Here is a 21,917-nt window from a genome sequence, read left to right as displayed (position 1 = left end):
ATTATCACTAGTGCATTTGCAATTTCCCTAGCCATCTCTTTTAGCACTCTGGGATGCATTCCATCAGGTCCAGGAGACTTGTCTACCTTTAGCCCCATTAGCTTGCCCATCGCTACCTCCTTGGTGATAACAATCCTCTCAAGGTCCTCACCTGTCATAGCCTCATTTCCATCAGTCACTGGCATGTTATTTGTGTCTTCCACTGTGAAGACCGACCCAAAAGCCCTGTTCAGTTCCTCAGCCATTTCCTCATCTCCCATTATTAAATCTCCCTTCTCATCCTCTAAAGGACCAATATTTACCTTAGCCACTCTTTTTTGTTTTATGTATTTGTAGAAACTTTTACTATCTGTTTTTATATTCTGAGCAAGTTTACTCTCATAATCTATCTTACTCTTTATAGCTTTTTTAGTAGCTTTCTGTTGCCCCCTAAAGATTTCCCAGTCCTCTAGTCTCCCACTGATCTTTGCCACTTTGTATGTTTTTTCCTTCAATTTGATACTCTCCCTTATTTCCTTAGATATCCACGGTCGATTTTCCCTCTTTTTACCGCCCTTCCATTTGTTGGTATAAACCTTTGCTGAGCACTGTGAAAAATCACTTGGAAGGTTCTCCACTGTTCCTCAACTGTTTCACCATAAAGTCTTTGCTCCCAATCTACCTTAGCTAGTTCTTCTCTCATCCCATTGTAATCTCCTTTGTTTAAGCACAAAACACTAGTGCTTGATTTTACCTTCTCACCCTCCATCTGTATTTTAAATTCCACCATATTGTGATTGCTCCTTCCGAGAGGATCCCTAACTATGAGATCCTGAATCAATCCTGTCTCATTACACAGGACCAGATCGAGGACCTCTTGTTCCCTCGTAGGTTCCATTACATACTGTTCTAGGAAACTATTGCGGATACATTCTATAAACTCCTCCTCAAGGCTGCCTTGACCGACCTGGTTAAACCAGTCAACATGTAGATTCAAATCCCCCATGATAACTGCTGTACCATTTCTACATGCATCTGTAGATGTGGGAGCGTGAGAGACTCACGTTTGGTATGTTGCCTCCCAGGTGCAAGGGTACGTGATGTCACGGATCGTGTTTTCCGGGTCCTTAAGGGGGAGGGGGAGCAGCCCCAAGTCGTGGTCCACATTGGCACTAACGACATAGGTAGGAAAGGGGATAAGGATGTCAGGCAGGCTTTCAGGGAGCTAGGATGGAAGCTCAGAACTAGAACAAACAGAGTTGTTATCTCTGGGTTGTTGCCCGTGCCACGTGATAGTGAGATGAGGAATAGGGAGAGAGAGCAATTAAACACATGGCTACAGGGATGGTGCAGGCGGGAGGGATTCAGATTTCTGGATAACTGGGGCTCTTTCTGGGGAAGGTGGGATCTCTACAGACAGGATGGTCTACATCTGAACCTGCGGGGCACAAATATCCTGGGGGGGAGATTTGTTAGTGCTCTTTGGGGGGGTTTAAACTAATGCAGCAGGGGCATGGGAACCTGGATTGTAGTTTTAGGGTAAGGGAGAATGAGAGTATAGAGGTCAGGAGCTCAGATTTGACGTCGCAGGAGGGGGCCAGTGTTCAGGTAGGTGGTTTGAAGTGTGTCTACTTCAATGCCAGGAGTATACGAAATAAGGTCGGGGAACTGGCAGCATGGGTTGGTACCTGGGACTTCGATGTTGTGGCCATTTCGGAGACATGGATAGAGCAGGGACAGGAATGGATGTTGCAGGTTCCGGGGTTTAGGTGTTTTAGTAAGCTCAGAGAAGGAGGCAAAAGAGGGGGAGGTGTGGCGCTGCTAGTCAAGAGCGGTACTACGGTGGCGGAGAGGATGCTAGATGGGGACTCATCTTCCGAGGTAGTATTGGCTGAGGTTAGAAACAGGAAAGGAGAGGTCACCCTGTTGGGAGTTTTCTATAGGCCTCCAAATAGTTCTAGGGATGTAGAGGAAAGGATGGCGAGGATGATCCTGGATAAGAGCGAAAGTAATAGGGTAGTTATTATGGGAGACTTTAACTTTCCAAATATTGACTGGAAAAGATATAGTTCGAGTACATTAGATGGGTCGTTTTTTGTACAGTGTGTGCAGGAGGGTTTCCTGACACAGTTTGTTGACAGGCCAACAAGAGGCGAGGCCACATTGGATTTGGTTTTGGGTAATGAACCAGGCCAGGTGTTGGATTTGGAGGTAGGTGAGCACTTTGGGGACAGTGACCACAATTCGGTGACGTTTACGTTAAGGATGGAAAGGGATAAATATACACCGCAGGGCAAGAGTTATAGCTGGGGGAAGGGAAATTATGATGCCATTAGACGTGACTTGGGGGGGATAAGGTGGAGAAGTAGGCTGCAAGTTTTGGACACACTGGATAAGTGGAGCTTGTTCAAGGAACAGCTACTGCGTGTTCTTGATAAGTACGTACCGGTCAGGCAGGGAGGAAGGCTTAGAGCGAGGGAACCGTGGTTTACCAAAGAAGTGGAATCTCTTGTTAAGAGGAAGAAGGAGGCCTATGTGAAGATGAGGTGTGAAGTTTCAGTTGGGGCGATGGATAGTTACAAGGTAGCGAGGAAGGATCTAAAGAGAGAGCTAAGACGAGCAAGGAGGGGACATGAGAAGTATTTGGCAGGAAGGATCAAGGAAAACCCAAAAGCTTTCTATAGGTATGTCAGGAATAAGCGAATGACTCGGGACAGAGTAGGACCAGTCAAGGACAGGGATGGGAAGTTGTGTGTAGAGTCTGAAGAGATAGGCGAGATACTAAATGAATATTTTTCGTCAGTATTCACTCAGGAAAAAGATAATGTTGTGGAGGAGAATGCTGAGACCCAGGCTATTAGAATAGATGGCATTGAGGTACGTAGGGAAGTGGTGTTGGCAATTCTGGACAGGCTGAAAATAGATAAGTCCCCGGGACCTGATGGGATTTATCCTAGGATTCTCTGGGAGGCCAGGGAAGAGATTGCTGGACCATTGGCTTTGATTTTTATGTCATCATTGGATACAGGAATAGTGCCAGAGGACTGGAGGATAGCAAATGTGGTCCCTTTGTTCAAAAAGGGGAGCAGAGACAACCCCGGCAACTATAGACCGGTGAGCCTCACGTCTGTAGTGGGTAAAGTCTTGGAGGGGATTATAAGAGACAAGATTTATAATCATCTAGATAGGAATAATATGATCAGGGATAGTCAGCATGGCTTTGTGAAGGGTAGGTCATGCCTCACAAACCTTATCGAGTTCTTTGAGAAGGTGACTGAACAGGTAGACGAGGGTAGAGCAGTTGATGTGGTGTATATGGATTTCAGCAAAGCGTTTGATAAGGTTCCCCACGGTAGGCTATTGCAGAAAATACGGAGGCTGGGGATTGAGGGTGATTTAGAGATGTGGATCAGAAATTGGCTAGCTGAAAGAAGACAGAGGGTGGTGGTTGATGGGAAATGTTCAGAATGGAGTTCTGTCACAAGTGGAGTACCACAAGGATCTGTTCTGGGGCCGTTGCTGTTTGTCATTTTTATCAATGACCTAGAGGAAGGCGCAGAAGGGTGGGTGAGTAAATTTGCAGACGATACTAAAGTCGGTGGTGTTGTCGATAGTGTGGAAGGATGTAGCAGGTTACAGAGGGACATAGATAAGCTGCAGAGCTGGGCTGAGAGGTAGAAAATGGAGTTTAATGTAGAGAAGTGTGAGGTGATTCACTTTGGAAGGAAAAACAGGAATGTGGAATATTTGGCTAATGGAAAAGTTCTTGAAAGTGTGGATGAGCAGAGGGATCTAGGTGTCCATGTACATAGATCCCTGAAAGTTGCCACCCAGGTTGATAGGGTGGTGAAGAAGGCCTATGGAGTGTTGGCCTTTATTGGTAGAGGGATTGAGTTCCGGAGTCAGGAGGTCATGTTGCAGCTGTACAGAACTCTGGTACGGCCGCATTTGGAGTATTGCGTACAGTTCTGGTCACCGCATTATAGGAAGGACGTGGAGGCTTTGGAACGGGTGCAAGGGGATTTACCAGGATGTTGCCTGGTATGGAGGGAAAATCTTATGAGGAAAGGCTGATGGACTTGAGGTTGTTTTCGTTAGAGAGAAGAAGGTTAAGAGGAGACTTAATAGAGGCATACAAAATGATCAGAGGGATAGATAGGGTGGACAGTGAGAGCCTTCTCCCGCGGATGGAAATGGCTAGCACGAGGGGACATAGCCTTAAACTGAGGGGTAATAGATATAGGACAGAGGTCAGGGGTAGGTTCTTTACGCAAAGAGTAGTGAGGCCGTGGAATGCCCTACCTGCTACAGTAGTGAACTCGCCAACATTGAGGGCATTTAAAAGTTTATTGGATAAACATATGGATGATAATGGTATAGTGTAGGTTAGATGGCTTTTGTTTCGGTGCAACATCGTGGGCCGAAGGGCCTGTACTGCGCTGTATTATTCTATGTTCTATGTTCTATGTTATTTCTTTGTTTATTGCCTGCCCCACCATAATGTTACTATTTGGTGGCCTATAGATTACTCCTATCAGTGACTTTTTCGCCTTACTATTCCTGATTTCCACCCAAATGGATTCAACCTTATCCTCCATAGCACCGATGTCATCCCTTACTGTTGCCCAGATGTCATCCTTAAATAACAGAGCTACACCACCTCGCTTACCATCCACTCTGTCCTTCCGAAAAGTTTGATACCCTCGGATATTTAACTCCCAGTCGTGACCATCCTTTAACCATGTTTCAGTCATGGCCACAAAATCATAGTCGTTCACGATGATTTGCGCCATCAACTCATTTACCTTATTCCGAATACTACGAGCATTCAGGTAAAGTACACTTATGTTGGCTTTTTCCCACCACAGCACCTAGTCTCAGTGATGGCAACCATAAAACCGTCAACAAATGTTGGAAATCTGCCGTCCTTACCCAGTCTGGCCCACATGTGACTCCAGACCCACAGCAATGTGGTGACTCTGAAATTACTCAGTTCAAGAGCAATTAGGGACAGGTAACCAATGTTGGCCCAGCAACACCAACATCACAGAAAAGAAAAACAACGTGGGGTTCTGTGCTTTAAGAAGGAAGTGGCATTGTTGGAGAGGGGTCAGATATTGACTAGGATGTGATTTTGATGCAGTAAATGAGGGGATTCTATTTCCTGTTTCGGAGGATCTGGAAGCAGAGGGTACTGGTTGAAGGGAACAGGTTGAAGGGAACTGGGAAGACATCTTATTGAGTGACTTGTGATCCGGAAAAGTCTGCCTGAAAAGGAAATTAGATTTTGTTTGAATATTCAAAATTTATGGGAAAAAGCAGGAGAGTGGGATTAATTCGGAATTCTTTGGGAGGAGAGAGAGTTTGGGGAGGATAACAGTTGTCAGGAAGCAGTCATCTGCTTTTCATGGAGTTTAAACCTCCAGTTTTAAACGCATTGTGGTGACACTTTGGATGAACTCTGAGTCTCTCTTTACTCTTCCCCTTCTCCCCAGACGTGTGGAGAGACTGGGGCCCCTGGTCAGAATGTTCTGCGCCTTGTGGAGGGGGATTTCAGAATCGAACCAGAGTCAGCAATTCCTCTGAAAACAGTCAGCTGACCGGCTGTAACAACCAACCATGCGGTGAGTCGCTGTGACAAACACACACATCGAGAATTGTTCGCAAAAACAGGGTTTTTCAATATTACAAAATAACACCACAATAGTCATCAAACATTCAGAGACAGCACAAAAATAACACATTTCAACCTCTCTCAACCTGACTAACCCCAAAACCTTACCCCAATAACGCAAAACAAAGAAAACCCCAACTCATACCCAATAACCGTCCCCGCCCCCCAACAGCTGACAGTGATGACCTCTCTGAGAAAGCAAACGAGTGGCTGTCACCTCGAGCAGAACCACCTACCTCCCTTTTCATGGCGTACTTGATCATTTCAGCGAGGCGAGAGTAAGGACATCCGCCCTCACCCCCGTCTACAGCACTGGCCTGTCCGAGACCCCGACAATGGCCACTCGTGGACAAGGCTCTGGTTCGATGCCCAGAATCCCTTACATGGTGTTTCAGGAAGGAGACCAGCCAACAATTCCAGACTGGAGCAGAACGTATGGGTAGATTAACCAGACGTCGGAACAGTGAACGTACCTGAGTTGCACCCTCAGCCTAGTCCTGGTCAGGCACCCCCTGTGCTCCACCTTAAACTGAATCAAGTTCAACCTATCACAGGAAGAGGTCAAGTTGACCCTGTGTAGAGCCTCACTCCACATCCCTCCCTCAAAAACTGGACCCAGCTCCTCCTTCCTCCTCACCTTCTCCAGCAGACTGGATCTGACCGTAGATATCTGAAATCTTACCCTCGCCCGCTTCAGCCAAAGACAGAACCCTGAGGGTGTGGGTGCTAACGGAAACAACGAGATCTCCTTCCGTAGGAAATTGCGCCCTGTAAATACCTAAAAAAATTAGATCTCGGAGTTGGAATTTATCCACCAGCTCCTCAAATCCAACAAACCTATCCTTTACAAATGTATTCCGAAATGTTTCCAGCCCCTCCCTCCCCCCGGACCCAAACTGCGAGTCCAGATCCATTGACACAAAGCAGCGATTCCTACAGACAGGGTCTGACAACGACATGGAGCTGAGTGAACTGTCCCCAAACCATCAGCAACGCCTCCGGGCTCGAGGGAAACTGCGCAGCAGAAAACGGGAGCGAGGCAGTTACCAAGGCTCATTAACTAGAACCGAGACAACATTCGCCTCCATCAGCCCCAATATGGAATTCAGATCCTTAAATCATCCCAAACCTGATCGATATTGGATGCCCAATAATAGGTTAACAAATTTGGTGAAGCGAAGCCCCCGACTGTCTCTCTCCAGAAACATCCAGCCAATTCTCGTGGGTCTTCCCCACCCAAATGAAAGGAGTAATCAACTTATCCATTTGAGCAAAGAATGATTTGGGAAGAAACATAGGGAGAGATTGGAAAAGAAACATTGGCCATAGAAGACAGAGGGTATAATAATAATTGCTTATTGTCACAAGTAGTGTCTGTGAAAAGCCCCTAGTCGCCACATTCCGGCGCCTGCTCGTGGAGGCCGGTACGGGAATTGAACCGTGCTGCTGGCCTGCCTTGGTCTGCATTACAATCCAGCTGTTTATTTTTCCAAATGGAGGTCTGTAACTAGTGGTGTTCCGCAGGGATCACTTCTGGGACCTCTGCTCTTTGTAATATATATAGCGGCTGGTTTAGCACACTGGGCTAAACAGCTGACTTGGAATGCAGAACAAGGCAACAGCGCGGGTTCAATTCCCGTACCAGCCTCCCCGAACAGGCGCCGGAATGTGGCGACTAGGGGCTTTTCACAGTAACTTCATTGAAGCCGACTTGTGACAATAAGCGATTATTATTAAATGACTTGGAAGAAATCATAGCCGGCCTGATTAGCAAGTTTGCGGATGATGCTAAGATTGCAGGAGTTGCGGATAGTGATGAAGATTGTCAGAGAATACAACAGGATACAGATAGGCTGCAAAATTGGGCGAAGAAATGGTAGATGGAATTTAACCCGGACAAATGCGAGGTGCATCCCCCCCTCCCCCACCCCGACCCCCGGGCCAAGGAATCATTAAACATTTCCAATATCAGTGAGGTCAACTGCCCCATAAATTTCTTATAAAATTCAACAGGAAACCCACCTGGCCCGGGCCTTTACCGGACTGCATTGACCAATGCGCTTCTCCTCCTCTAAACCCAGCAGGGGTTACAACTCCTCCCTGCTCCCCCTCACCACGTCCAGAAGGACAACCCACCCAAACATTGCATCATGGGCAACTTCTCCTGTAGGGGCTGTGATCTGTACAGTCTTTGATAAAACTTTTCAGCCACATATTAACCTGCACTGGCGCGGAGACCAACCAGCCACCTGTGTCCCGGGGCTGCCTTATCCACCGACAGTAGCTTAAATTTCATCTGCAAATCCTTCCAGCAACTCCGGAATAGGGGCACTCGAATACTGGCAATCCACCTCTCGGATGGAGTCTACCAGCTTCCTCCGCTCCACTCACCCAGACCCATCTCTGTGTTACCCAGAAGAAATGATCTTTCCCCGAACGGCCACCTCCCATAAGAGAGAAGAGGAGACGGAGTCGCTCTTGTTGAATTTAATGTACTTCCCATTGGTGGAGGATCTGCACTCAGAGAAACATTTATCTGCTCCCAGCTCCGTGTCCAGTTCAGTGTCCGTGATGAAAGGGACCTGACACAAAGACTAAGGACGGGATTCTCTCAGTCTGGGGCCGGGGAATCCCCGAGACCGGCGCGAATCGCGCCGCGCCGCCTGACGGCGGGATGCGATTCTCCGCAGAGTGGAGAATCGGCGTGGTTGGCACGGTGCAGGTCAGGGGCCACTCTACGTGGCCCCCCCGCCAATTCCCGACCCGGGATGTGCCGAGCGGCCGTCGTAAAAAATCCGAGTCCCACCAACGGCGTCCACACCTGCTCCTAGTCGGCGGAATTCGACGTGAAAGGGTCCGGGGGCAGTCTGTGGGAGGCGGGGGGAGGGGGGTCCGTCCCCAGGGGGGGGGGGGGGGGGGGGGCGCGTCGTCCGATGTGGCCTGGCCCGCGATCGGGGCCCACCGATCGGCAGGCCGGCCTCCCTGACTGGGGACCTCCTTTCTTCCACGCCAGCCCCTGTAGCCCTGCGCCATGTTGCGTCAGGGCTGATGCGGAGAAGGGAGACACTGCGCGGGTGGGTGGGGGGGTGGGGGTGAGGGTGGTGTGATGTCTGTGTGTTGGCTGCTCGGTTCCGGTTTAATTAGTCTCCTCTGTGTTATGGGGTGTGACAGGCGAAGCTCCATCAAACTGCCTGCCTGGTACCATGTGGAGAGATTGTCCCAGTGAGGCCGGGACATGTGCAGAGATCAACAGCGAGGAGCAGAGTTGGGGCTGCAGACCCGGCTGTTACTGCCGTGACGGGCTGGTGTTACAGGTCAGTGTAATGGTCAGAGTGTCCACTCACTCAGCTCACACCGTTTGACCAAGATTCTGGTTCTTCAATCTGTCTCTGCTCCAATCCTGCGCCATGGACTTGTCCCAGGGCTAGGATTTGCCGTAATGCCTGTCGCTAATTCTCTCTCAGTCACGCTCCCTCTCTCTCATGCTCCCTCTCTCTCACGCTCCCTCTCTCTTGCGCTCCCTCTCTCTCACGGTCCCTCTCTCTCAAGCTCCCTCTCTCTCCATCTCTGTCACGCTCCCTCTCTCTCACGGTCCCTCTCTCCCACGCTCCCTCTCTCCCACGCTCCCTCTCTCCCACGCTCCCTCTCTCCCATGCTCCCTCTCTCATGCACTCCCTCTCTCTCGCACTCCCTCTCTCTCGCGCTCCCTCTCTCTCGCGCTCCCTCTCTCTCGCGCTCCCTCTCTCACGCTCCCTCTCTCGCGCTCCCTCTCTCTCGCTCCCTCTCTCTCGCTCCCTCTCTCTCGCTCCCTCTCTCTCGCACTCCCTCTCTCTCGCGCTCCCTCTCTCTCGCGCTCCCTCTCTCTCGCGCTCCCTCACTCACGCTCCCTCTCTCGCGCTCCCTCTCTCTCGCTCCCTCTCTCTCGCGCTCCCTCTCTCTCGCGCTCCCTCACTCTCGCGCTCCCTCACTCTCGCGCTCCCTCACTCTCGCGCTCCCTCACTCTCGCGCTCCCTCTCTCTCGCGCTCCCTCTCTCTCGCGCTCCCTCTCTCTCGCGCTCCCTCTCTCTCGCGCTCCCTCTCTCTCGCGCGCTCCCTCTCTCTCGCGCGCTCCCTCTCTCTCGCGCGCTCCCTCTATCTCGCGCGCTCCCTCTCTCTCGCGCGCTCCCTCTCTCTCGCGCGCTCCCCCTCTCTCGCGCGCTCCCCCTCTCTCGCGCGCTCCCCCTCTCTCGCGCGCTCCCTCTCTCTCGCGCGCTCCCTCTCTCTCGCGCGCTCCCTCTCTCTCGCGCGCTCCCTCTCTCTCGCGCGCTCCCTCTCTCTCGCGCGCTCCCTCTCTCTCGCGCGCTCCCTCTCTCTCGCGCGCTCCCTCTCTCTCGCGCGCTCCCTCTCTCTCGCGCGCTCCCTCTCTCTCGCGCGCTCCCTCTCCCTTTCTCTCGCGCTCCCTTTCTCTCGCGCTCCCTTTCTCTCGCGCTCCCTTTCTCTCGCGCTCCCTTTCTCTCGCGCTCCCTTTCTCTCGCGCTCCCTTTCTCTCGCGCTCTCGCGCTCCCTCTCTCTCGTGCTCCCTCTCTCTCGCGCTCCCTCTCTCTCGCGCTCCCTCTCTCTCGCGCTCCCTCTCTCTCTCGCGCTCCCTCTCTCTCGCGCTCCCTCTCTCTCGCGCTCCCTCACTCTCGCGCTCCCTCACTCTCGCGCTCCCTCTCTCTCGCGCTCCCTCTCTCTCGCGCTCCCTCTCTCTCGCGCTCCCTCTCTCTCGCGCTCCCTCTCTCTCGCGCTCCCTCTCTCTCGCGCTCCCTCTCTCTCGCGCTCCCTCTCTCGCGCGCTCCCTCTCTCGCGCGCTCCCTCTCTCTCGCGCGCTCCCTCTCTCTCGCGCGCTCCCTCTCTCTCGCGCGCTCCCTCTCTCTCGCGCGCTCCCTCTCTCTCGCGCGCTCCCTCTCTCTCGCGCGCTCCCTCTCTCTCGCGCGCTCCCTCTCTCTCGCGCGCTCCCTCTCTCTCGCGCGCTCCCTCTCTCTCGCGCGCTCCCTCTCTCTCGCGCGCTCCCTCTCTCTCGCGCGCTCCCTCTCTCTCGCGCGCTCCCTCTCTCTCGCGCGCTCCCTCTCTCTCGCGCGCTCCCTCTCTCTCGCGCGCTCCCTCTCTCTCGCGCGCTCCCTCTCTCTCGCGCGCTCCCTCTCTCTCGCGCGCTCCCTCTCTCTCGCGCGCTCCCTCTCTCTCGCGCGCTCCCTTTCTCTCGCGCTCTCGCGCTCTCTCTCTCTCGCGCTCCCTCTCTCTCGCGCTCCCTCTCTCTCGCGCTCCCTCTCTCTCGCGCTCTCGCGCTCCCTCTCCCTCGCGCTCTCTCTCCCTCGCGCTCCCTCTCTCTCGCGCTCCCTCTCTCTCGCGCTCCCTCTCTCTCGCACTCCCTCTCTCTCGCGCTCCCTCTCTCTCGCGCTCCCTCTCTCTCGCGCTCCCTCTCTCTCGCGCTCCCTCTCCCTCGATTGATGTGGAGATGCCGGCGTTGGACTGGGGTGAGCACAGTAAGAAGTCTGACACCAGATCAAAGCAGGGGTGTAATCAGACAGTCAGCATGGATTTACAAAAGGGAAATTGTGCTTGACAAATCTACTGGAATTCTTTGAAGATGTAACTAGTAGAGTTGACCAGGGAGAACAGGTGGATGTGGTTTATTTAGACTTTCAGAAGGCTTTCGACAAGATCTCACAGAGCAGATTAATGTGTAAAGTTAGAGTGCATGGGATTGTGGGTAGAGTCTGGAGATGGATAGACAGCTGGTTAGCAGACAGGCAGTGACTAGTGGGGTACCGCACGGCCCTGTGCTGGGACCCCAACTGTTCACATTATCCCTGAATCCAACTACAATCTCCCCATATCCCTGAATCCAACCACAATCTCGGGGGATTGGGGAGATACGGGAGAGGGTGGGTGGGATACGGGAGAGGGTGGGTGGGATTCGGTGATACGGGAGAGGGTGGGTGGGATTCGGGGATACGGGAGAGGGTGGGTGGGATTCGGGGATACGGGAGAGGGTGGGTGGGATTCGGGGATACGGGAGAGGGTGGGTGGGATTCGGGGATACGGGAGAGGGTGGGTGGGATTCGGGGATACGGGAGAGGGTGGGTGGGATTCGGGGATACGGGAGAGGGTGGGTGGGATACGGGAGAGGGTGGGTGGGATTCGGGGATACGGGAGAGGGTGGGTGGGATTCGGGGATACGGGAGAGGGTGGGTGGGATTCGGGGATACGGGAGAGGGTGGGTGGGATTCGGGGATACGGGAGAGGGTGGGTGGGATTCGGGAGAGGGTGGGTGGGATTCGGGGATACGGGAGAGGGTGGGTGGGATTCGGGGATACGGGAGAGGGTGGGTGGGATTCGGGGATACGGGAGAGGGTGGGTGGGATACGGGAGAGGGTGGGTGGGATTCGGGGATACGGGAGAGGGTGGGTGGGATTCGGGGATACGGGAGAGGGTGGGTGGGATTCGGGGATACGGGAGAGGGTGGGTGGGATTCGGGGATACGGGAGAGGGTGGGTGGGATTCGGGGATACGGGAGAGGGTGGGTGGGATACGGGAGAGGGTGGGTGGGATTCGGGGATACGGGAGAGGGTGGGTGGGATTCGGGGATACGGGAGAGGGTGGGTGGGATTCGGGGATACGGGAGAGGGTGGGTGGGATTCGGGGATACGGGAGAGGGTGGGTGGGATACGGAAGAGGGTGGGTGGGATTCGGGGATACGGGAGAGGGTGGGTGGGATTCGGGGATACGGAAGAGGGTGGGTGGGATTCGGGGATACGGAAGAGGGTGGGTGGGATTCGGGGATACGGGAGAGGGTGGGTGGGATTCGGGGATACGGGAGAGGGTGGGTGGGATTCGGGGATACGGGAGAGGGTGGGTGGGATTCGGGGATACGGGAGAGGGTGGGTGGGATACGGGGATACGGGAGAGGGTGGGTGGGATTCGGGGATACGGGAGAGGGTGGGATACGGGAGAGGGTGGGTGGGATACGGAAGAGGGTGGGTGGGATTCGGGGATACGGAAGAGGGTGGGTGGGATTCGGGGATACGGGAGAGGGTGGGTGGGATTCGGGGATACGGGAGAGGGTGGGTGGGATTCGGGGATACGGGAGAGGGTGGGTGGGATTCGGGGATACGGGAGAGGGTGGGTGGGATTCGGGGATACGGGAGAGGGTGGGTGGGATACGGGAGAGGGTGGGTGGGATTCGGGGATACGGGAGAGGGTGGGTGGGATTCGGGGATACGGGAGAGGGTGGGTGGGATTCGGGGATACGGGAGAGGGTGGGTGGGATTCGGGGATACGGGAGAGGGTGGGTGGGATTCGGGAGAGGGTGGGTGGGATTCGGGGATACGGGAGAGTGTGGGTGGGATTCGGGGATACGGGAGAGGGTGGGTGGGATTCGGGGATACGGGAGAGGGTGGGTGGGATACGGGAGAGGGTGGGTGGGATTCGGGGATACGGGAGAGGGTGGGTGGGATTCGGGGATACGGGAGAGGGTGGGTGGGATTCGGGGATACGGGAGAGGGTGGGTGGGATTCGGGGATACGGGAGAGGGTGGGTGGGATTCGGGAGAGGGTGGGTGGGATTCGGGGATACGGAAGAGGGTGGGTGGGATTCGGGGATACGGGAGAGGGTGGGTGGGATTCGGGGATACGGGAGAGGGTGGGTGGGATTCGGGGATACGGGAGAGGGTGGGTGGGATTCGGGGATGCGGGAGAGCGTGGGTGGGATTCGGGGATACGGGAGAGGGTGGGTGGGATTCGGGGATACGGGAGAGGGTGGGTGGGATTCGGGGATACGGGAGAGGGTGGGTGGGATTCGGGGATACGGGAGAGGGTGGGTGGGATTCGGGGATACGGGAGAGGGTGGGTGGGATACGGGAGAGGGTGGGGGGGTTTCGGGGATACGGGAGAGGGAGGGTGGGATTCGGGGATGCGGGAGAGGGTGGGTGGGATTCGGGGATACGGGAGAGGGTGGGTGGGATTCGGGGATGCGGGAGAGGGTGGGTGGGATTCGGGGATACGGGAGAGGGTGGGTGGGATTGAGACACCCTGGGCTGGGTTGTATTCACTTCCCGCCCCTCTTTACCTGGATTTCACAACACAAGTGAATTAACCAATAATACTTTCCAAAATTCCCAAAGTCCCTGGCCCTCATCTGCCCAATAATTACAGTCACCAGGTTTGTAAATGTAAACACAATTACTGTTCATTAATAACAAGAACTGGAATGAAATGTGCAGCAAACACAACTGGTTAACTATTATCGAATTCCCAGTCCCCCACTTTAACTTGCCCCCACCATCTATACACACACACAAGACAAACAAACCCAGAGGGGGAGAAGGGGGTGAAGATAATAAGTAAAGGATAAGAGTGGGTTTCAGATGGTTGTTTCCAGCACGCTGTCTTCAATCCCGGCTCTCTGGTCGAGGTTTCAGTCTGTAAGAGTTTTCACCGCAGATTCATTCAGATCTCTGCAGTTTCAGAAATACTCCAGCTTTCCTGGAGAAAGCACGAGAGGGAGAGAGAGAGCAGGTCCTTGCTCTTTGTACCCAGCTTTCAAACTTTCCTTAGGTCTAGGAAACCATCCCACTCGGGCAGGATCTGCCACCTGTTACCAGGCAGAAGACGGCCTTTTGACCAATTGATTGGCCACCAGGGGCGGGATTCTCCGACCCCCCACCAGGTCGGAGAATTGCCGGGGGGCGGCGTGAATCCCGCCCCCGCCGGCTGCCGATTTCTCCAGCACCAGAGATTTGGCGGAGGCGGGAATCGCACCGGTAGGTGGGCCCCCCCCCCCGGCGATTATCCGGCCCGCGATGGGCCGAAGTCCCGCCCCTTCTATACAGGTCCCGCCAGCGTAAATTGGAGTAGGTGCCTTACAGCAGGACCTGGCGGCGTGGGCGGGCTCCGGGGTCCTCGGGGGGGGGGGGGGGGGGCGATCTGGCCCTGGGAGGTGCCCCCACGGTGACCTGGCCCGCGATCAGAGCCCACCGATCCGCGGGCGGGCCTGTGCCGTGGGGGCGCTCCATTCCTCCGCGCCGGCCGTGTAAGCCCCCACCATGGCCAGCGCGGAGACGTTCCCCCCCGCGCAGGCGCGGACAAGCACTGGCCAGCGGAGACCCTTCGGCCCCGGCTGGCATGGCGCCAATGGCCTTCCACGCCCCCGCCGGCCAAGACCCTGAAGGTGCGGAGGATTCCGCACCTTCGGGGCGGCCCGATGCCGGAGTGGTTCACGCCGCTCCGCCGGGAACGGGAGAATCCCGCCCCAGAACACCAATCGAACCGATCCACCCTGTCGCAGACTGAGCCCGCGTTCTGTTGTCCAAAGGGAGCAGAGTGATCTCTCCTCCAACTCCTGAATTCTTCATTCGCTCTGTTACTGGATTTAAAGACACGTCAATTAATCAAAAATAATCACAGCAAAAATAAAGAAATAAGGGAATTAACAGGAAGTACTCTTGCTATCGGATTTCGGGATTTGGGGAGTGAGTGTGTAGGATCAGGGGTATGGGGAGAGGGTGCATGGGTTGTGTTGGGGGTGGTGGTGGGTGTGTTGGGCGGGTATGCGGGTGAGGGTGGGGGGATGGGAGTGAGGGTGGGGGTGGTGGTGATGGGGGGTGGGGTGGTGGGGGGATGGGGGAAGGGGGGTGTGGGTGAGGGTGGGTGGTGGGGATGGGGTGGGGGTGAGGGTTGGGATGGGGTGGGGGGGTTGGAGGTTGGGGTGGGGATGATGGTGGTGGGGGGGATGGGGGCGAGGGTGGGATGGCGGGATGTGGCTGGGGGTGATGGGGGTGAGGGTGGGGATTGGGGTGAGGGTGGAGATGGGGTGGGAGGGTGGGGGTGAGGGTGGGGATGGGGTGAGGGTGGGGATGGGGGTGAGGGTGGGGGTGGGCGTGATGGTGGTGGGGGTGATGGTGGTGGGGGAGATGGGGATGGGGGTGAGGGTATGGATGGGGTGGGGGGGGAGGGGGATGGGGGAAGGGGGGTGAGGGGGGATGGGGGTGGGGATGGGGGTAGTGGGGGATCGGGGTGGGGGAAGGGGGGGTGTGGGTGGGGATGGGGGTAGTGGGGGATCGGGGTGGGGGAAGGGGGGGTGTGGGTGGGGATGGGGGTAGTGGGGGATCGGGGTGCGGGAAGGGGGGGGTGTGGGTGGGGATGGGGGTAGTGGGGGATCGGGGTGGGGGAAGGGGGGGTGTGGGTGGGGATGGGGGTAGTGGGGGATCGGGGTGCGGGAAGGGGGGGTGTGGGTGGGGATGGGGTAGTGGGGGGTGGGGATGGGGTGTGGGTGAGGGTGGGGGTTGGGGGAGTTGGAGGTGGGGGTGGGGTGATGGGGATGGGGATGGGGGTGGGGTGGGATGGTGGGGGGGTTGGAGGTGGGGGTGGGATGGGGTAGTGGGGGATCGGGGTGGGGGGAAGGGGGGTGTGGGTGAGGGTGGGGATGGCGGTGGGGGGGATGGGAATGGGGGTGAGGGTGTGGATGGGGGGGTGGGGGTGGGGGGGGGGGGTGGGGGTGGGGGGGAGGGTGGGGATGGGGGTAGTGGGGATGGGGATGGGGGTGAGGGTGGGGATGTGGGTGAGGGTGGGGATGTGGGTGAGGGTGGGGTTGGGGGTGAGGGTGGGGATGTGGGTGGGGGTGGGGGGGATGGGGGTGAGGGTGAGGATGGGGGTGGGTTGGGGGTTGGGGGTGGGGGTGGGGGTGGGAGTGGGGGGGTTGCTGTGACTGAGTGGTGTCTCTGTGTTTACAGGATGCGGAGTGTGTTCGTGTCGCTGATTGCCGCTGTCTGCACCAAGGGGAGATTTACCAGCCGGGAGACACTGTGGTTAACGGCTGTAACACCTGGTGAGTGGAACTGATTCCTCACCATTCCGGGCAGCACGGTAGCACAGTGGTTAGCACTGTTGCTTCACAGCGCCAGGGTCCGAGGTTCGGTTCCCGGCTTGGGTCACTGTCTGTGCGGAGTCTGCACGTTCTCCCCGTGTCTGCGTGGGTTTCCTCCGGGTGCTCCGCTTTCCTCCCACAAGTCCCGAAAGACGTGCTGTTAGGTGAATTGGACATTCTGAATTCTCCCTCCGTGTACCCAAACAGACGCCGGAATGTGGCGACGAGGGGATTTTCACAGTAACTTCATTTGAAGCCTACTTGTGACAATAATGAAGTGAAATGAAAATCGCTTATTGTCACAAGTAGGCTTCAATGAAGTTACTGTGAAAAGCCCCTAGTCGCCACATTCTGGCGCCTGTTCGGGGAGGCTGGTACGGGAATTGAACCGTGCTGCTGGCCTGCCTTCGTCTGCTTTCAAAGCCAGCGATTTAGCCCAGTGCTAAACAGCCCCTAAAGACTATTATTGTTCCACACACTCCGCCCCCCCCCGCTCCTCCTGTCTTCACCCCCCCCCGCTGCCCCCCCCCCCCCCCCCCCGCTGCCCCCTGTCTTCGTGGTTGGATAATGGTTTGTCTCCAGATGTATTTCCAGTTCTGTTTGACAGCCTCGGTTGAAGTTGCCTCCTCCTCGCTCTCCGGCAGCGCAGTCCACACCCGGACCCCTCATCGGGGGAAAATGGGGTTTTCATCTCGCGATTGGTTCTTTTGCCAATCACCATGGGCGGGATTTTCCGTCAGCCGGAATCGGGATCGGGTGGGAACAGCTCCTGATTCTGAAATCGGGAACAGGGATCGGGTGGGAACAGCTCCCGATGCCGAGATCGGGAATGGGGATTGGGTGGGAATAGCTCCCGATGCCGAGATCGGGAACAGGGATCGGGTGGGAATAGCTCCCGATGCCGAGATCGGGAATGGGGATCGGGTGGGAATAGCTCCCGACGCTGAAACCGGGAACAGGGATCCGGTGGGAATAGCTCCCGATGCCGAGATCGGGAACAGGGATCGGGTGGGAATACCTCCCGATGCAGAGATCGGGAATGGGGTTCGGGAGAGGAATAGCTCTGGATGCCGAGAACGGGAATGGGGATCGGGTGGGAATAGCTCCTGATGCCGAGATCGGGAATAGGGATTGGGTGGGAATAGCTCCGATGCCGAGATCAGGAACGGGGTTCGGGTGGGAATAGCTCCCGATACTGAAACCGGGAATGGGGATTGGGTGGGAATAGCTCCGGATGCTGAGATCGGGAATGGTGTTCAGGTGGGAATAGCTCCCGACGCTGAAACCGGGAACAGGGATCGGGTGGGAATAGCTCCCGACGCGGCCAGCGGTGGTTTGACGCCAAATCGGCCTCATTGTGATGGATGCCGCGTGTAGTTACCGCGTTTGCATCTGATTATTGGGCCCTTCCCGATGCTCCGCCTCCAATGGGCCGAGTTCCCGTCGGCGCGGTCCACGGGTGGTCTCCACGTGAGCCTGGCCGTGGAGGGAGAGAGAGAGAGAGGGCGTACGGACAGTGTCCAGCACCGCCATGCTCCACTGGCAGTCGTGCCGCTGGCCGGGGACCTCCCCAGGGCTGGGGGGAGTAGTGGGGGGAATCCAGGAGGCGGGCTGTAGGGTCGGGGTGGGCAGGGTGGGGACGCGGTTCAGCACAACCGGTGCCATCTTTTCCGACCCGATTGGTGTGTGGGGGGGGGGGGGGTGAGATTATGCGAACATGCGGCTGCAGCTAGTCAGCCCGTGTCCATCACGGACCTGCCAATTCCCGCACCGATTTCCATGTGTTCTGCGGGTGTTCCATGCGGTGACGGTGCATGCCCCTCACCGGTAGCGGAATCTTGTAGACCTCTATCAGGTCACCCCTCAACCTCCGTTGTTCTAATGAAAACAGTCCGAGTCTATTCAGCCTCTCCGCATAGCTAACACCCTCCAGACCAGGCAACATCCTGGTAAACCTCCTCTGCACCCTCTCCAAAGCCTCCACGTCCTTCTGGTGGTGTGGGACCAGAATTGTGCGCAACATCCCAAGTGCAGCCTTACCAAGGTCCCATACAACTGCCGCGTGACTTGCCAGTTTTTATACTCGATGTCTCATCCAATGAAGGCAAACATTCCGAATGCTTTCTTGACTACCTTGTCCACTTGTGTTGCCACTTTCAAAGATCTGTGGACCTGCACGCCCAGATCTCGGACTTTCTATATTCCGAAGAGTTTTACCATTTATTGTATATGTCCCCTCGATGTTAGATCTACCAAAATGCACAACCTCACATGTGTCTGGATTAAACTCCATTTGCCATTTCTCTGCCCAAGTCCCCAACCTATCCATGTCCTGCTGTATCCTCTGACAATCCTCAACACTATCTGCCACTCCACCACCCTCGGTGTCATTCGCGAACCTACCAATCGGACCGGCTACATTTTCCCCCAAATCGTTCATGTACACCACAAACAACAGCTCCAGCACCGATGCCATCGGCGAGTGAATTAAAGTTTTTAATTAACGGTGCGATCTGCGGCATAGTGAGGCTGGAGAAACTGTGCAGGCCTCGGTCCCAGTCATAACAATCTGTCTCTGGGATTGTGTCTGAGTCTAGGTCTGCATCCGTGTCTAGTCTGTGTCAGACTCTGCATCTGTGTCTCTCTCTGTGCCTGCGTCTGCACCTGTGTCTGTGTCTTGCTCGTCTACATCAGCATCTACGTCTGTGTTGCAGTGCCTGCGTCTGCTCTGCATCTTAGTCTAGTTTGTGTCTGCGTCTGCTTCTGGCTCTGCGTCTGCGTCTCGCTCTGAGATTGGCTCTGTTAATGTGGCTGTGCCCGGGTGTGTGCCCGGGTGTGTGCCCGGGTGTGTGCCCGGGTCCGGGTCTGTGTCTGCATTTGTTTATGACTCTGGCTCTGTGTATATATGATTCTAAAAATGTTTTTTTTCTCTACAGCTCCTGTTTTTTGGGGAAGGTTGTAAACTGTACGGGGAGATTATGTGCTGGTGAGACACGGTTCCTCCCCTCCTAACGTGCTGGGCAGATTTCAGCCAAGAATTCACTGAGAGTGAAATGAAAATGTGATCACCGAGTTGTATCGAGGAGATTGGGAATTCTCAAAACAAACCCGTCTTGTAAATTTAAACCAGCAACCATCGCACATTCACTGGAAGATTAAAGCTGCCATATGTCCGCGAGCAGAAACCCCTTCGTCCCCTCTCCCATCTCCTAGCCCACTCCACATTGCTGTTCATCAAACCCCATCCTCAATCGCACTCGCAGCAACTCGAGTGACTGCACTCAACAGGATTGAAACACATTCCTTCCTCGCAATACCAAACAGTCCCTTAAACTCCCAGCTCCACAGTAATGGCTCTAATTCTCTTCCTCTGTGTCTACCTCGCCTCATTCCCACTTTTCCCCACCCAGAATCTGATCTCTATTCACCTCCCACCAATTCTATCTTTTCTGGGACACAATTCCATTGCTCATTTCACTCTGACACACTCACCTCTCTCACCCTGACACACTCACCTCTCTCACCCTGACACACTCGCCTCTCTCACCCTGACACACTCACCTCTCTCACCCAGACACACTCACCTCTCTCACCCTGACACACTCACCTCTCTCACCCAGACACACTCACCTCTCTCACCCTGACACACTCACCTCTCTCACCCTGACACACTCACCTCTCTCACCCTGACACACTCACCTCTCTCACCCTGACACACTCACCTCTCTCACCCTGACACACTCACCTCTCTCACCCTGACACACTCGCCTCTCTCACCCTGACACACTCGCCTCACTCACCCTGACACACTCACCTCTCTCACCCTGACACACTCACCTCTCTCACCCTGACACACTCACCTCTCTCACCCTGACACACTCGCCTCACTCACCCTGACACACTCACCTCTCTCACCCTGACACACTCACCTCTCTCACGCTGACACACTCTCCTCACTCACCCTGGCACACTCACCTCTCGCACCCTGGCACACTCACCTCTCGCACCCTGGCACACTCACCTCTCTCACCCTGACACACTCACCTCTCTCACCCTGGCACACTCACCTCTCGCACCCTGGCACACTCACCTCACGCACCCTGACACACTCACCTCTCTCACCCTGACACACTCACCTCTCTCACCCTGACACACTCTCCTCACTCACCCTGGCACACTCTCCTCACTCACCCTGGCACACTCACCTCTCGCACCCTGACACACTCACCTCTCTCACCCTGACACACTCACCTCTCTCACCCTGGCACACTCACCTCTCGCACCCTGGCACACTCACCTCTCTCACCCTGACACACTCGCCTCTCGCACCCTGACACACTCGCCTCTCGCACCCTGGCACACTCACCTCTCGCACCCTGGCACACTCACCTCTCGCACCCTGGCACACTCACCTCTCGCACCCTGGCACACTCACCTCTCTCACCCTGACACACTCACCTCTCTCTCACCCTGACACACTCACCTCTCGCACCCTGGCACACTCACCTCACTCACCCTGGCACACTCACCTCTCTCACCCTGACACACTCGCCTCTCGCACCCTGACACACTCGCCTCTCGCACCCTGACACACTCGCCTCTCTCACCCTGGCACACTCACCTCTCTCACCCTGACACACTCGCCTCTCTCACCCTGGCACACACACATTCACTCCATTGTACCCCCTTTAGATTTCCGTGTTGTTGGGGAGGGTTTAACAGAGCCGGACAGGGGATTAGAAACCTGAGGTGCTGATGGTCAGAATTGGAAACAAAGACCAAGTTCCAGTCCCGCTGCCCCTGTCACCATGTCTCAGTGATCCCACCAAATCAAACCCACCGTCTCTCTTTGTGCCGTCAGCTCATTGACCTCATTCCCAATACTGGCTGCATTTGGGTACACGGTTTTTAAATTTATCCCACTGACTTATCGTTCCCGTGCAGGATTTTCTTGTGCACTACGCTTTTCACACATTCTGACCTCCTTTATTAATCTCTGATAACACTCAGCCTCATCCCAACTTTCACTCCCACAGCCACCTCACATTTTGATTTTTTGCGTTTCCTTTGCCCTCTGCAGTGGTTAGACTGACACTGCTAGTTCATCCTATTAACCTCTACCTTCCCCCCCACACACTGACCTGCTGCTTTGGTTCCATTAACCTTTATACTTCTTGTAGTTTTACCCTCCCCTTGGCTAATTCTCACTCCCGAATTTACGGCAGAACAGAGGCATGCTATTGATATGCAACTAACCTCCCATTGACAGACAATTCTGCAATGGGCTAATGGCTGGTCAGACAGGACTGTCCCAAAGAACAATGGATCTGGGGCATTCTGTGCCTGCCCACTAATGAGTTCATGTTGTACAGGGACAATGTAG

At 55.5% G+C, this 21,917-nt stretch overlaps 1 protein-coding gene across 1 annotated transcript in view; it reads left to right on the top strand.

Moving 5' to 3' along the window:
- Positions 1-21,917, top strand: part of sspo (SCO-spondin) — a 1,206,999-nt gene that overhangs the window by 736,661 nt on the left and 448,421 nt on the right. The window contains 4 exon segments of the mRNA XM_072468611.1: positions 5,475-5,603; positions 8,825-8,967; positions 16,401-16,495; positions 19,471-19,520. Of these exon segments, the coding sequence (XP_072324712.1) occupies positions 5,475-5,603; positions 8,825-8,967; positions 16,401-16,495; positions 19,471-19,520 (417 nt within the window).

This window comes from Scyliorhinus torazame, chromosome 11 (genome assembly GCF_047496885.1).
Source record: "Scyliorhinus torazame isolate Kashiwa2021f chromosome 11, sScyTor2.1, whole genome shotgun sequence".
NCBI lineage: Eukaryota > Metazoa > Chordata > Chondrichthyes > Carcharhiniformes > Scyliorhinidae > Scyliorhinus > Scyliorhinus torazame.
The sequence above is the reverse complement of the archived record's forward strand: the minus strand, read 5'-3'. Positions and strand labels throughout refer to the sequence as shown.